We start from the raw sequence: 15,181 nt of genomic DNA on the forward strand, positions 1-15,181 counted from the left end.
ATCCCAATGCAGGACCCTCACGGAAATAAGTCTTGAGATTCAATGAAGTTGGTCAAATGAAAGGCATGCCTATAAACATTATACGATTACTATGTGCTGTCAAGGTGCGAGGTTCAGAAGCACAGTGGCGAGAGGGAGCCGAGCAAGCAGGAATAGCAGAGGGAGTGGAGGAATTGGGAGGCATTGGAAAGATGCAGAGAAATCAGAGCGTGAAGAAACATCGAAGGAATCGGAGGTAGGAGAGGAATCAAGTGGCAGCAGAGGAAATGGGCGACATCGGATGGAGGGGGTCCACCTCACCGACTCGGGTGCCTTGACGAACACCTTGGAGCGCCCCATCTGGTACTGGTCGGGGTCCATGTTGACGGTGCGCAGGAGGAACTCAACCCCTTTCCGCTCCTCGCCGTGCCACTCCGGCCACGTCTCGCGCGTCAGAATCGCGTACCTGCCCACCCCGCAACGAGGCGTCAACTATGTCGAGCATCCAACGATTCGTCACGCTCGAAGTCACAAGCCGGCGAGTTTTGTCGACAGACCGCGCTGCTTGCAAGTGGGGCTGGTGGCTCACGGACAGATTTTTACTTCATTAAAACAAGATTCACGGAATCCAGCACCTGTGAGCGGGGTCGAGCCTGGATTTTGCTTGGGTGGTTGGCCACCAAGCATAACAGGTGTTGTAGGCTGCAGAGGGCAACGTTGTTGTGACCTACATAGGGCAATGCAGCAAGATGCATTGTTGTACTGTATGCATTTGCTCCCACATCTATGCTCCCCCCACCTTCCCCAACTAACATTGATCAGCAGAGTAAAATATGGTCAAATACACCGTCCATGACCTAAATGGTGTGGGGAGGCACTCACCCAACAGTGGATGAATAAAACATGGGCTGTTCAAGTACAAAAGTACATCAGACACCCACCCACCTAGGGAGCAAGAGGGAGGTAGTCGATAGGGGGCGGTACAGCACATACCGATCGTTACCCATTTGTACTAAGATTGAGCGTTGTTGCTTTGCATGTATTCCATTTATTATCCCTATGTAAGTCTTGGTAAGTGTGAGTTTTCTCTGCGCCCTGGGATTTTCTCCCACGTGTAAATAAACGCGCAGAGAAATTGGTCAAATATCCCAAGCAGGAACCTTGTAAGTAAAACAAGAGTCCTAAAAGTCAGTTAGGCTTTCCTATTAAATAGAGAACTACTGTATGGGGATTAGTATAGCTACACAATTTGTTTATTTAGGTTGTGGCTTGGTGTTTCTGGGAGCTGGAATACCCATGTTAATATACACAGCCAACACCAATGGATTTCTGCATTCTAATCCCAGGCAGATGCCCAAGATTAAACAGTATTGTGGAGTGTAGTAGTTGTAGTGGTTTGATCAGTCAGAGTGTCTCCCCACCTCTTGCTGTAGTGAACATTGAGACATACTTACACCTCTATCTGTGGCCAGGAGCCACTCGTGGACACTCCACATTCCCATGGTGGAGGCCATTCTTTCCAGAGGAGAAACATGGCTGACATTTCTGAACTCGGTCGTCATTTTGTTAAACTGATAGTGCGAGCAAACCCTGGTTTGTTAACAGTGATATTCGATTTACGGGATCATGGTGCCTACCCTGACAGCTCACTTCAGTCTGCAGGTGTTAAATAAGGAGATTTCGCCTCCTTACATCTTCACTTATGTAGCACAATTGGGTTGTATTGTTTGTTAAATAAAAGGCCCAAGTGTAGAGCAACGGTAACCAATACACCAATCACTGCGATTCATTTTAGTGGATCTCGAACAGACTCCGCGATCCATCACAAAGCTATGATGTACGACCAACAATTACCCAGAGTTTACCCTGTGAAATATACTAAAGCCAAAGTCCTAGCACCATCTATTGGTAGACGTTATATTTATTTAATGCCCGAATTCTCAATCCTGGTTTTTTTATTTGCCGTCGGCCGTAACAAAAACTGTTGTACGCTTACACTATGAGATCTCTTTTACCAGTGGCAAAATATAATGGTAGGTTTTTACCCTTTTAACTGGTACAAAACTGACACCTTTATTCAAGGCATCATGCTTGCAATGACCACAACACAAGTAGTCAATAAAGCAAACAAAAAGAAGCAACTCTGATAAGGATAATAATATGCACTGTCCTTGAAGTTGATTGGTCCACACCCGAGACGGCTTTCTTTAGAGCCTAGTCCCCATTGGTGTAGGGCCAGATGACACCAGAAGGCGTAGTGTGTCATCTGGCCCTACACCAATGGGGACTAGGCTCTAAAGAAAGCCGTCTCGGGTGTGGACCAATCAACTTCAAGGACAGTGCATATTATTATCCTTATCAGAGTTGCTTCTTTTTGTTTGCTTTATTGACTACTTGTGTTGTGGTCATTGCAAGCATGATGCCTTGAATAAAGGTGTCAGTTTTGTACCAGTTAAAAGGGTAAAAACCTACCATTATGTTGTACGCTTATTTTAGTGTTCTGGTTTGTTCCGAGATCCGCGAAAACAATCTTTTCCCATCCACCTGTGGATCGCAATCCACGTGTTGTCCAGCATTGGCGTAGACAGCCAATCACGCAGATTGGTCTCCGACGGTCTTACCAAACACGGCACTGTGTATATATTTGCTAGCGTTTATATTTCTCTGACAACTTATTAAGCAGACATAAATTGAGTGAACCTTACTATCAACGGCACAAATAAGGAGCTTAGTCTAGAGATTGTGGCCAAATTAACTCTTAAATGGATGTCAAGGATTAGGATAAAATTTCAGATCTATTCCCAAAATGAAGTTTTACCTCGTTATTGAAGGGCCCCACTTCATGCCTCCACAAGCATTTTACAACCAATTGCAATTGTGAAAAAAAAAGTCAAAACAATGTGACTATAATTATTGTACATTTACCGGTTCTGAAATGCGAAAAAAAAATCTGTTTCGCAATATTTTGTTGCCTCATCCGCCACATGCAAGTGCATTGTTTACATAGCGCACGTGACCGTCTATAAATCTCTGCCTCCCCAAATACGACAACTCAGTCAGTCGCGCACAATCGTATCAAGGGCAAATGGTGGGGGGGGGGAGGAAGACCATACAAGGCCTTTTTGACATTGCACGCTTCACCACCACACGGGAGCAGGAAACAGACAGCAATTCAGCAGCTCCAGCCTTCCGACTACGTAACGCGGGTCACCTCTGCTCGTCAAATCCCTGCCAGCTGTACACGTTCCAAGAGAAACTCAAAAACAATGCATTCGGCCGGCTTTGCCGTGGCACCGAGATGCTAAACGTTGATTTAAGAGCCACTGAGATACGTTTTTTTGTGCTGCTCTTGACTAGAGATGCTGCCTTGGTGTAAAGGTTAGCGTACTGGACTTGCGACCTAGAGGTCGCCGGCTTGATCTATCAGCGCCACAGTTGAAACAACGGGACAGGCTCCCCCACCGCCTGTCCGTCCAGCAGTATATGAGGCCAACAAAGTCGATGAGTAGGTCGCGCATGGTGTGCGTACTCGCATCTCTTCCAAGATATCTGGCCAGCACTGGAATAGTCGGTCATAATTCCCTCTTGAGGAACTCTCTAGAGCTCCCTCTCGTGGAGACCCTTCTGCATAATTAAATTATATTTAAAAAAAAATATTTGAATTCCAGAGCTGAAAATTTATAATAGTAGTTTGTTGCCAGCAAAAGTTTATCTGTGTAATAGGCCTTGTATAAAAACTGCTCAGTGATAGTTCAGAACTGATGCTGTGCCTCATGACATGATGCCAAAAGCACAATTGTAACAATATTTGTGGGGGAGAAAATGCAAATCCTGGTTGTGGGGTCAACTCAATCCTTCAATCCCTCCGTGATTGATGTCAGGAGTACCATTTAGTACGTTGAGTTAAGAGTGGTTAACCTATTGAGGGAATGGACTGGATTTTAACCACCAACTCTGGCAAGCACTGAAGAGGCCTGTGTGCATTTGAGCATCAGGACACTTTTATTTTTTAAGATCAGACTGGAGCCCACTTATACCAGCCAGGAGAGGAAATGAGACATCCAATCTGCCAGCTGTCTGTGGAAAACTTTAACCACGTGGATATTCGCTCAAACATCTTGTGCCATCATTACTTCTACAAAATCCATTCAAGCACTACTAATTTAAGAAATTACACAATACAAGGCTTAAACGTAACCCCATGACAGTATAGTAAATGTTATTCTACAAGGACCATTCGAGATCAATCTGGACTTTTTCATTCTGGATAATCACAAAAAATTACACGAGACCAAAAGTTTGTGGGAGTGCTCGTAGCAACAGATGCCCAAAGTAGTCTGCGTATGTTGAAGGTGTGGTCAACTCTGTATCGTGGACTGCGGAGCAATGTTGCGCAATTAAGATTCTGGTAAAGGTAAAATGCCAAACCGGCTGAAATATATTGCAGGTTTGCTGAAGAGAATTATTGATGTTTTGTCAAGAACATAGAAGGATTATGAAGTGGTACAAATTGTTGCAAAATGGATGCGAGTGGGCAATGGATGACGAACGTGTTTGTGCATGATGCAGCGTTGTGACTCGCAGAGACTGCGTGTTGAGCAGTTGATTCGGAGTAATTGCAACATGAATGTGTATGAGACTGCCGCAAAACTAGCAGTGTTGGAAGTGTAGATGCCATCATTCGATCGTACCTGATGAGGAGATGAGGTGATCATTGAATGAAAAGGAGAATGTGGTAGTGGATGCCCTCATTTGGTTAGATACATGTCCTAAAGAATGCAATGTCTCTAATTTAGGTGTTACAACACCAATCGGAAAAAAACGTATACATGTAGCTGGAGGATCATTGAAAAATAAGTAAAGTTTCATTTACTTTTCTTTACATTTTCGAAACTAAGGATGAATGTTAACCTTGAATGGCCCACATACGTGACTCTCTCTGTGGCACTGAAATGCACATGTGAAATGTCAATGATCCAAGCACATGGTTTTCACTCTGCTGTGTTTATGTTATGCCTCTTTTTATGGCATTCTCCATCGTGCCAGTTATGGAACGAGGCCTCTGCCGGTTAGAAAGGATCGCACTGTATCCGACATTGTACACCTCAGCTGTGTGTCCTTGTAAATGTTTGATCAAATAAATAAAACCCACAAAAAAAATCAACGTTTCACATGAACGACTATTCTCTCATACAAGCTCTGTTACTGGATGGCGTACTTTCAATGTGTTGATTTATTTATTTTAAAGCTACACATTTGAGGTCATGGTAAAGGACACATGGCACCGAACCTGCTGCTGACAGAAATGTTACACCTGTGGATTTCTGCTTTAAACCATTGAGCCCTTTGTCAATCGACTGTTAGATGAAGACTACCATATTCCACGCCGGCTATGAAGCTTGTTTGACTATGCTTCAACATGCTGGTCAGTTCAGGTTGATGATGGGATTTGTTCAGGTATCATTTGCTTGTAACACCAGCCACAGCTGGGAATCAAACTCAAGTTGTCGGTTGGCTTCTCATGTCAGCCACAATTAGGAGCCAAACGGAGGTTGTTTTGGGCTCACAGAGTAGTGCACACACCACTGTGTCATCACTCCATTCCCAATGTTTAAATATCGGCAAACTATTCCTTTAATAATTTATAAACGCCTGTTTAAAAATATTTTTCCTTGTTTAGGCCACGAAATGGAAGTACAACAATGGACTGAGGTAATCCGTGTGGAACTATGAGTGATATCCCCTTGAATGTGTTCGTTTTCTCTAGGTACTCCAGTTTCATCGCACATGCATTTAATGGAACTCACTAAACAGTAAATGTGACTAAGCCTCCTGAAAAAATAGTCTTGCTCTGCTTGGTAAGTACAGAGCATTATTATTTTTTAAATGTCAATGGAGTGACAGCACTTTCCAAAAATCAGCACTGACCATCTCTCTCACAGGCTGAAGACGGCTATCACATCACGGGGCATAGCTGACGTCACTTCAGCTTCAATGTGTGTGCGTCACAGTTTCACAACAGCTCCTCGCATTAGCACAAAGTTGATTCCTATCCGGAGCCAAACATCGAATGTTGGGCTCAAGTTTAAATAGTGGGTGGTGTTTGTTACAGTTTCCTATCCTTAGCATGGCTCACAATTAGACAATTGTGAGTTCAAATCCCAGTTGAGAGTCAACTCAGCCCAGGTTAATGATAGAAGTATAACTTTGCGGGAAGCCAAAAAGTGGTTATTCCATTGAGAAATTGGCCTCTGTCATGGGAATGTGGAATTGTCACCACTGGTCCAGGAACAGCCACTGTAGATGAGTGAAGAGACACTTAGACATGATTTTCACTTTCCTGTAAAATTCTATGAACCCTTAACCTACCACAAATTCCCATTTGTACCACCCCCACCCTGCACAATTATGTAACATCTCCTGGCATTTCAGTGGCTTCTAATAGCACTGCAATCCACAACTGCTATCATGCATGACTGATGTCAGACTCCATTATTGCTTCTGTTTGGATATGTATGGACATGTTCAGAAGCTAGATTGCAGGTGCAGCAAACAAAGTGTGATTTTTGTATCGGTCATTTAAGATATGAAGTTTACTTTGTATGATTATTTTACGTGCGAAAAAATGTTACATGTTTGGTTGATTTCTATTTTTTACTATATACGATTTTTATATTACCAGGTAAAGCCCACTGTGCTATATAGATACTTTTTAGAAACAACCTGGCCACAAATGATAGCTCAATGAAGGGACTTATCACGTGGAAATTTATATCAGCCAAATATGAGCAGCATAGTTCTACCCAATTTAACTCAAGACACCACTTACTCTGACAATTTTGCAAACGTGGACCACCAACTCAATCATATAAATTACCATCAACTACTATCCAAGCTCCCACACATTCCCCAACCTTCCTCCCTCATACTCTCTCCATCTCACAGCACCGCGACTGCCACCACCACCACCACCACCCACCCCAGAGACATCTCCCTCCCAACTCCACGCTCCACGAAAGGCAGGTTCCACCCTCTGCCCTCCTGTCAGGGGGCAGCCAAAATCAGCAGGTAACCAAATGCTCACGCCCTGTTCACACGGGCCCTTTTTCCTCCAGCTGCTGAGAACCGCGGCATAAGTTTGCCGTGTGCCATTATGCAAGACGCCCATGAATGTGATGCACACCGAGCTGCTTTGTTTAGGCCCGCGGGCGGGCCAGCGTTGGTAGGGGGAGGTCGTGACTAACCGCCGAATGCCAGCGGGGTTAAGCGCCTTAAAGCGGTGCAAACTGTGTCTCAATTTCACACTCTTGTCCGAATACTTCCAGCGTGAGGCACGCAACAATGAGGGGTTTCTCACAAAGTGTTTGGGGCTGATCACCATTAAACGTAACATGCCACTGCGATTCCGGAGGTATTTTTTGGGGATTTACCCGGACATCAATTCATCCGGCCGGGTGGCACCGCGGTTAGAGCGTGCGTCTCACAATCTAAAGGTCGCGGGGTACAAAATCCAGTCGTGGGACAATTCAGCCCACATTCCAACGAGCCAAAAAAAAAATGAGAGCACCGTTAAACTTTGTTGGAAGCCACCAGTGATTGTGCTTGGAGAAAACCACGGGGGAATTTGGATTTTCCACCACTGGATCAGAGTATACGAGTGCTGCTACTTTGCTTATTTGCGCAAGGATGCAGAGACACTTTAAAACTTTTTTACGATCAGACACAGGCAACTGCCACTTGGTGACACTGACAATGCCTGTGTCCCCCCCCCCAGTACTCACCGCTGCAGGAACTTTTTGAAGATGCGACGGTACGCGTAGCCCGCGCGGCGCACGCGGATGTTCTCGCGCAGGCCCAGGTACTCCGCCTGGTGCTTCACCCTACGCACGCACGTGCACGTCATAGACCGCATTGTACAGCACCTCCCAAGAAAACCACGAGATTACAAAGACAAATCCCCGAGAGATAACAGCTCTTGTACCCCATTTTCCACTGGCACATCCGAGCCGAGTCGAGCCGAGCCAGCGCGGCACCTTCAAGCTACGACTACTTTTCCAACGGCCAATTGCTGCGCCGAGCTGGAATCAAACTACGACACGTTGAATGTGGCCCGAGGCCAAGCGCCAGCCATAGTCAGGGCTGACGACGCGTTCTTTGGGAACGGCATCAGCAGCACAGCTCAGCTTCTGCGGTGACAAAACAACCAAGCGCCCTCTCCTGAGCCCGCGCACGGTTGGCTCGGCACAGACCCGGCATGGCTCAGCTGTACGGTGGAAAAAGGAGGCGTTGGTTTGGCGTGGCCGGGCCCGCACCTGCTCTCCTCCCAGTCGCGTGGACGCTTGGTCTCGTTGGGCTTGATGCAGCGGATGTAGTGCGGCGTGCACTTCATGAGCGTGTTCACCAGGTCGTTGGCTTGTTTCTGGGAACCACATGGCCGGACGTCACGCAATGAGCTCCCTCATGCATTGACAAATTGGCACGGCATGCACACAGTGTAAATTACAATGTTAATTATTTATCCGGAAAGCACACAATGAGCCTCAACAAAAACATTTCAGGAGGGTCCTGCATTCGGGATGTTTGTCCAATATAAATAATGACTGATTGTAATGTGGGAAAAAAGTGGATTACCCAGAGAAAGTCCACGCACATGGAGGCAATGCTCAACAATGCTATCCGTTGACCACCTTGCAGGATGCAGTTGCTGGTCTCAGTCCGGTTACCAATGAGTGCACACAACAATCTACATTAAACTTGGTTCTGCATATAATTTGGACAAATTCCACCTTTCAGGATTGAAAACATTGGTTTGACTCTCATGCAACAAATGGTAAAATACAAATGCCGATGGAAGGAAAACAATTATTAACCAACTATTTTTATTTCCCAAGTAAGGCCCACTGAGCTATACAGCTCCTTTTCAGAACGATAGCTCAACAAAGTGGCTTATCATGTGGAAAGGTATCGCATCCAAGTACTATAAACGCTTGTTTTCTTAATGTGTAGGGAAAAACCGGAGGACCAGGACAAAAATCCACATGACCATGGGTAGAACACGCAAACTCCAAATAGATAGGCATCAGGGTCGGGAGCAAACCCACAACCTTCTGTATACCAGGCAAGGTAGTTAACATCTCACCACCTGCTAATCCAGGGAGACTCTTTGACTTTTATACAAATTAGCTTTTGTGATAAGGGCACGAATGTGGTATCACGGCCCAAGTACTCAGCACCATGGTGACCCATGATGTCATGATGGTGTCCGGAGTTGGCCTCCACTACCCAGCCCAGCAGTGTCACACGAGAGAGGCTCCTGGGTTGGTGGTCAGGCAACGAGTTGCCATCTAGGATTGCCACTTTCCTAGGATGTTCTCTTTTTGAGACAGCCATCCTGGGAAATCTGTGAGCCTTCCAGGACACTGAAAGTCCCGGTTTTTTGTTCATCAGTTGCGTAATAATACACCACTCAGGACGATGCATTCAAGTATAGTGCTCCACTCTTCTAGAATTGTGAGATATTCGTGGGTACGGGCCATGAGGCACCTTTATTTTGCTGGCTACAGTTGTTGGTCGCCCTTTCTTCTCACTCTGAATGTTTTCTGGGAACAGCGCCTGGATGAAGGAACTATGGCACAAAAAGAAGACGACAAAAGTTCCCCCCACGTGTTTATAAACGTGAACAAAATCACTCAACTTTAACATTGTATGCAAAGGACAAAAAAACACTTGCATAATAAAAAAAAATTAGGTACATATATAAACTGTAATGTGATAAACTGTAATGTGATTTTACGCATGACAATTGAGTCACATGATTTGTGAAACTCGTAAGCATTTTGCCTTTACACGACGTCACGCCTGTTAGTCAAGCGGGAAGTTTTTTTGTACTTTGAGTTTTTTGACCAACATACTGCTCGCTGCTCTGCATCAGTTCGATCAGGTCCGTGAAAAGGACGTCGCGATTCCGCTCGCAAAATCCCTCCACATCGTATGACACCTGGCAGAGGAAAACAAATAAACAGGCATGAATTCCACATTCCTATGACAAGGGGCAGTCTCTTCACAGGACAACGATATTTGGCTACCCACAAAGTCGTGATCGACTCGCACTGATTCCTACAGTAAGCGCCAGGCTAGATGCAATATCATATCATTACTATCTACGTGACTTTACCGAAAGAACCAAAAAATATGAATTCCTGCAGTCACGAAAGTTTTAAATCAAAATTTAAAAAAACGTTGTAGTTTTTGTTGTTGTGACCTAGATAAATAAAGGAACATAATTAATTGAATAAAAAAAAACAAGCTTTCGTGAAACCTAACACACTACCGCCACTGTCTGTAGCTGCCATTCATTCGACGCAATGAGGCATGATAAATGGTGTGCAATTTCCACTCTCTCTTTATCCATCGTTACCCTGTCCAAACACGCACTGTTGCACACTGTATGGCATTTGCTAAATGTCTCTTGCTTTGCGATTGCAGATGGCGGTAAGACGGTGGTTGCCGAGCCGTTCTATCCAGTAAAAATTTTCATGCTCTCCAGGTCAGGGGTCATGCCCTCTCCAAAAACCTATATTTTGGAAAGTGACTGTTTGCATTCGAGTTGGTGTACTCGTCACCCTTGTACTCATGAAGGTACTCAAGTTATAAGCATGATCGTGCGCTAGCGCTGAACGTGGTAAGAGTCGGCACCTCTGATTAAGCATGATTGGCCACGTACTGTGCGAAAGAAGTTCAACATACATACATACATAAAAGGGAAAGGTGCTCTTCGTGTGCGCGTGTCTGGCTGGCGGAGCCGCACCTTGCCCGCGTAGTGGTGAACGATGAAGCCCTGGTTCCAGCTGTTGAAGTGCTCGTGACTGCCGATCTGCGCGCGCAGCTTCTGCAGCAGCGTGGCGTCGGCGCCCTCGCCCTTGGCGTGCATCGTGGCGCAAACGTCGTCCAGCACGCTCATGATGCCCGGCGGGTTCTACCCATCATGAGCCGGCGCACAGACCACACACACGGCTCCCGTCGCGTTGTTCGTCCTCTTACAACATTCGTTCGTGTCCTACTACTCTTATCACAGCATCCTTCTTATACCGTCGTCCCATATCGTAGCCCTCGAGCACTCGAGCAGTAGAAATACCACATTCCTATAGCAGGGGTGCCTGAAATAGAACGACGACTGTTGGCTTCCCTTGACCAATTAAAGCACAATAGCCCGAATTGACACCAGACCAGTCCAGCACTTTAACAACATTACAATCCGTTTAAATATATTACCAATCACTCTCTTACAAGTGAGCATTAGATGACCAAGACTAGGCTTTCGCCTCGCTTTACAGTGGGTAAGGCCAATGGAGAGACTACGACGGATTGCGTATCACGACGTTCAGTTGCACCTACTGGCCTAGCCCGAGGCCCCTCTTGATGACGAGCAAGGCAAGACGATTCCTACCACTTTGTTTTCAATGAGGTCGCACACGATCTTGTTGTTGAAGTAGTCAATGGGCGTCCACTTGATGCCTTCCTGCACGTATTCCTCCTGCAGAGATCACACGCGCTTTAGCTACGACCAAGACCTACTACTAGGGAAGACTCGACATGAGGTCACGCTTTCTCCGGTCAGCAGCCGTGTCCACGCAACAATAACGACAATAACAACAACACTACCGCACCAACCGATGCAACGGTGTCACGTTACTTAGGAATGGAGCCTTGATGCAGGGACGATAGCACGCGACTTAGGGAACTTGCAGGAATGGAGCTGCTGCAAAATTTACGATCACTTTTAGAGACCCGTAGAAGGCACTTTCAGGATTCCCTGTTTTTCTGCGTTAATAATACCCGAGTTCCGCCGAGATGAAGACAACCTTTTAGTTTATCGTACGTGGTTAATAATATATTATAAAACATTATCCAATGATCACGGGGAAGGCCTAAGAAGACCAGATGGTGAGATACCGTTTGGGCGGCTCTTGTAATTTGCGTGTTTACTGTTATTTAAATTCTTCTTTTCAATAGTATATTGTTGCTCGTCTCTTAACTGTCACTCTTAAATATGCTGTTCGTTTTAATGTTAGGTAAGAAACACTTAAATCTGTGCTCTCTGGCTTCCTGTGTAAAAAATTGGGCCAGGTTTTGCCCAATCCTGGCCAGTTGGCTCAATAATAAACGAACTACTGTGCAGCAGCAGTTGCTGCTGCGGGATATGGCGGAGGGTCGTTGGCAGTCCCTCGGGGTTCGAGGATGACGTCAATCAGGTTTGGTGGTGGCTGAGGAGTCCGAGTCTCGATCCACAGATATTTGGGCATTGGCGGGTGGGGGAACGTGGTTCCAGGTGGTAGTGGGATCCTCAGTGCCAGGGTAGAGAGGGCGTTAGTCGCGTGGTGTGGTGGCATCAACGACTTTGGCCACCATGACATCCTGATCTTTGAACATATTATCCCATTTTGCTATAAAACACATTTATTTTGCTTCCTGAATGTTAGTCATGAAACATAAACCCTCGGGGTATGTTTTACCTGCTCTGCCTTTAGCGTCAGTTCGATGAAAATTTGTTGCAGTTTCTCGTTGACGAAGTTGATGCAAAACTGCTCAAATCCGTTTTTCTGTAACGCAAAGTGAAGCAACGACAAAGAGTTCAGAATTAAAGTCCCGAATGACACAATAAAAAAAACGGTATAACACAAAATGCCAAGTCGCGTTTGTGAAAATGGCAAGAACACACGAAACGCACAACGCACCTGAAAGATTTCAAACCCGTAAATGTCAAGGACACCAACATTGTACTCTTCGTGGTCCTTCTGTATGGCTCTGTTGATGGCCTGTGATCAAACACAACACCCACACCCCCCCTTGATAAAGGTCTCAAAGCACACACAGCACTTAATACACCACATAGAGAACAGCGACAAGACAAAGATCCCGTCCTATTACCTTACTAGACTGTAGGGAGTAAGCGCCATTCGCGAGCACCAATTAAGGCCGACACTACACAAAAGGAGGTGGGGGTGGCCATTACCACGCCCGACCCCCTTTGTCTCCCAAGCGGCGATATTTACACACCGCACCAGGTACTTATTTGAGGCTAAGTCGGGTTCACCTCGAAGAGTGCTAACCACTCAGCCACCGCTCCCCCCACACACACGTGTAGACACGCACACAATGCAGTGACTTACACTGACCTATACATTTGACTTTGGTGAAGAAATGGCCATACATCCCAAGCAGAACCTTCCTGTAAAAAGGTTCTAAAGACCCATTTGAGACTTTCCTAGATAAATAAGACTATTTAATCCTTTTATTTTATAAAAACCTAAATAACATTTGAGAACATCTGAAAGCACACGATGCGGTAACCGTCTTTGTTTTATGGCTAGCCAAAAGCCCCTGTGAGAATGACTTGAGTTGGCATGATGGTTAATGCTCCTTGATGAGATCAGCAAGATATTGTGGTTCATTTGTGGCAAGCACTGTTGTCCTCCACCCGCACCTCCGATGAGCACGGTCGGCTACGTACGGTGAGAAAGAAGTTTAACATATCATACACACAAGGCAGCCGGCTCGGCCTCTGCTGCGACCGGACCTCACCTCGACCAGGTAGTCGAAGACGCGCGCGTACAGCGCCTTGGCGAGCGCGTCGCGCGTGTAGTTGGCCTGCTCCACGTTGAGCGTCACCTCGATGGTCTCCGACTTGCCGCCCCACTTGCTGTCCATCTGCCGGCTCGTCAGCTTCTCCTTGAGCCGCGCCTGCTCAATCCCCAGCAGGAACGCCGGGAACGCCAGGACTGTCGGAGCACGGTGGGGGAAACAAAACAAAAAGGGGGGTGGGGGGGGACGTTCATGTTAAACTTTACAGTGTGGCAGAGGGATAATTTAGGAGCCGCAGAGGGCAGTTCAGCAAAATGCATTGTTGTCCTGGACTATGCTCCAAAATCTATGGTGAGTGGAAAGTTGCTCATTCTCCTCTGCTCCACGCCCCCCTTTGTCTAGAACTCCCCCAGCCGTCCGTCCATGTTGTCGGCTCCCCGTCCCCCCTTCAGGATCAAGACCTTGCTTTTTTTAATCTCGTCTTTCCCTTTCTGCCTGCGCCTGACTGAATTTACAAAATAAATACGCCCACTTGTTTTACTTAGAGCGTCTTCAGATGCGACCGTATCTACGAGCCGTGTAAAAATCCACGTTGCATTCCATTTAATTGTAAATCGCCAGTGCAGGAGCTCGACGGCGGCGCTTGTGTTTGTGTTTGACCCGCGGAGGTCGCGCAGCTCACAGTCGTCGTTTTCGACGGCCGCGTAGTTGCCGGCTTCGCGGAACGACAGGTTTCCCAGGTGCAGGATCCCCGCCACGATCTGCAGCACCATCTGCTGATGCTCGGCAGGGATGCCGATCACTCGCATCGCTTTCTGAAGTGAGGAGGGGGGGGGGGCGGTAGGAGAGTGGGGACACGGTGAAGGAACGATGAAGAGGCGTGCGTTTGGTGGAGAGGAGGAATAATAATGGAAGAGAAGGTGGATATGGACATAAACCAGAGGGGTCAATTAAGACCTGGTTTTGAATCAAATAAATACATGGTAATGACCAAATCACCATGAACGTACCCAATGGTGTTTAACCAAGATTGCTTCTGGAAAAGAATGATCAGGAAGAACAATTGGTAGATGGACGTAAATCCAATTTAACTGCGGCAATTATATTATGCCTTTCCTATGTGTTTATGTACTTATTTGTTTGTTTGATGGGAGCAAAATTGATCCACTGGTAGAAAGAGGCCAGTACCTCTGCAGCCTGGTTGCTAAGCGATGGTTACCATGGTTTCCTGGAAGTCCTTGCGGTCATCAATGTCATCGACCTTGTAGGCCCCAGACTGGTTGAGGTAGTAATAGTAGTCCGGTGTCGTGATGCCCAGTGACTCTTTCTGGTCACCCACTGCTGCTTCTGTGAGCTGCAGGAAATACGGGAAGCAAGCAGATACTTGAAGACAGTGTAAAACATATTCTTGGTTCTTTCGGTAAAGTCACGTAGAAGGGAAAATAATAAAATAATGAAAATAAAACAATAAAATTATCACGACCTTTCGATTGCAACACAAGCAATGTAAAATGTTTACATTTTTTACCACATTTGTCATAATATGATCAGGTGGAACTGTGGTTAGAGGCAAGGTTGCCACCTATCCTCAATTTCCTGAGATTGTCCTTGGAGAGGTAGT

General features: G+C 46.1%; 1 protein-coding gene across 1 annotated transcript in view; it reads right to left on the minus strand.

Moving 5' to 3' along the window:
- The window catches only part of LOC144739330 (unconventional myosin-Ie-like), a 109,387-nt gene that overhangs the window by 24,521 nt on the left and 69,685 nt on the right, over positions 1-15,181 (minus strand). Inside the window, exons 8-19 of the mRNA XM_078622295.1 lie at positions 14,780-14,914; positions 14,243-14,375; positions 13,561-13,757; positions 12,714-12,794; positions 12,492-12,578; positions 11,426-11,512; positions 10,787-10,954; positions 9,891-9,976; positions 9,523-9,604; positions 8,292-8,398; positions 7,761-7,859; positions 301-445 (exon numbers count right to left, since the gene is read on the minus strand). Of these exons, the coding sequence (XP_078478421.1) occupies positions 301-445; positions 7,761-7,859; positions 8,292-8,398; positions 9,523-9,604; positions 9,891-9,976; positions 10,787-10,954; positions 11,426-11,512; positions 12,492-12,578; positions 12,714-12,794; positions 13,561-13,757; positions 14,243-14,375; positions 14,780-14,914 (1,407 nt within the window). The remainder of the gene's footprint in view (positions 1-300; positions 446-7,760; positions 7,860-8,291; positions 8,399-9,522; positions 9,605-9,890; positions 9,977-10,786; positions 10,955-11,425; positions 11,513-12,491; positions 12,579-12,713; positions 12,795-13,560; positions 13,758-14,242; positions 14,376-14,779; positions 14,915-15,181) is intronic.

Source organism: Lampetra planeri, chromosome 3 (genome assembly GCF_965212315.1).
Source record: "Lampetra planeri chromosome 3, kcLamPlan1.2.h2, whole genome shotgun sequence".
NCBI classification, from domain to species: domain Eukaryota; kingdom Metazoa; phylum Chordata; class Hyperoartia; order Petromyzontiformes; family Petromyzontidae; genus Lampetra; species Lampetra planeri.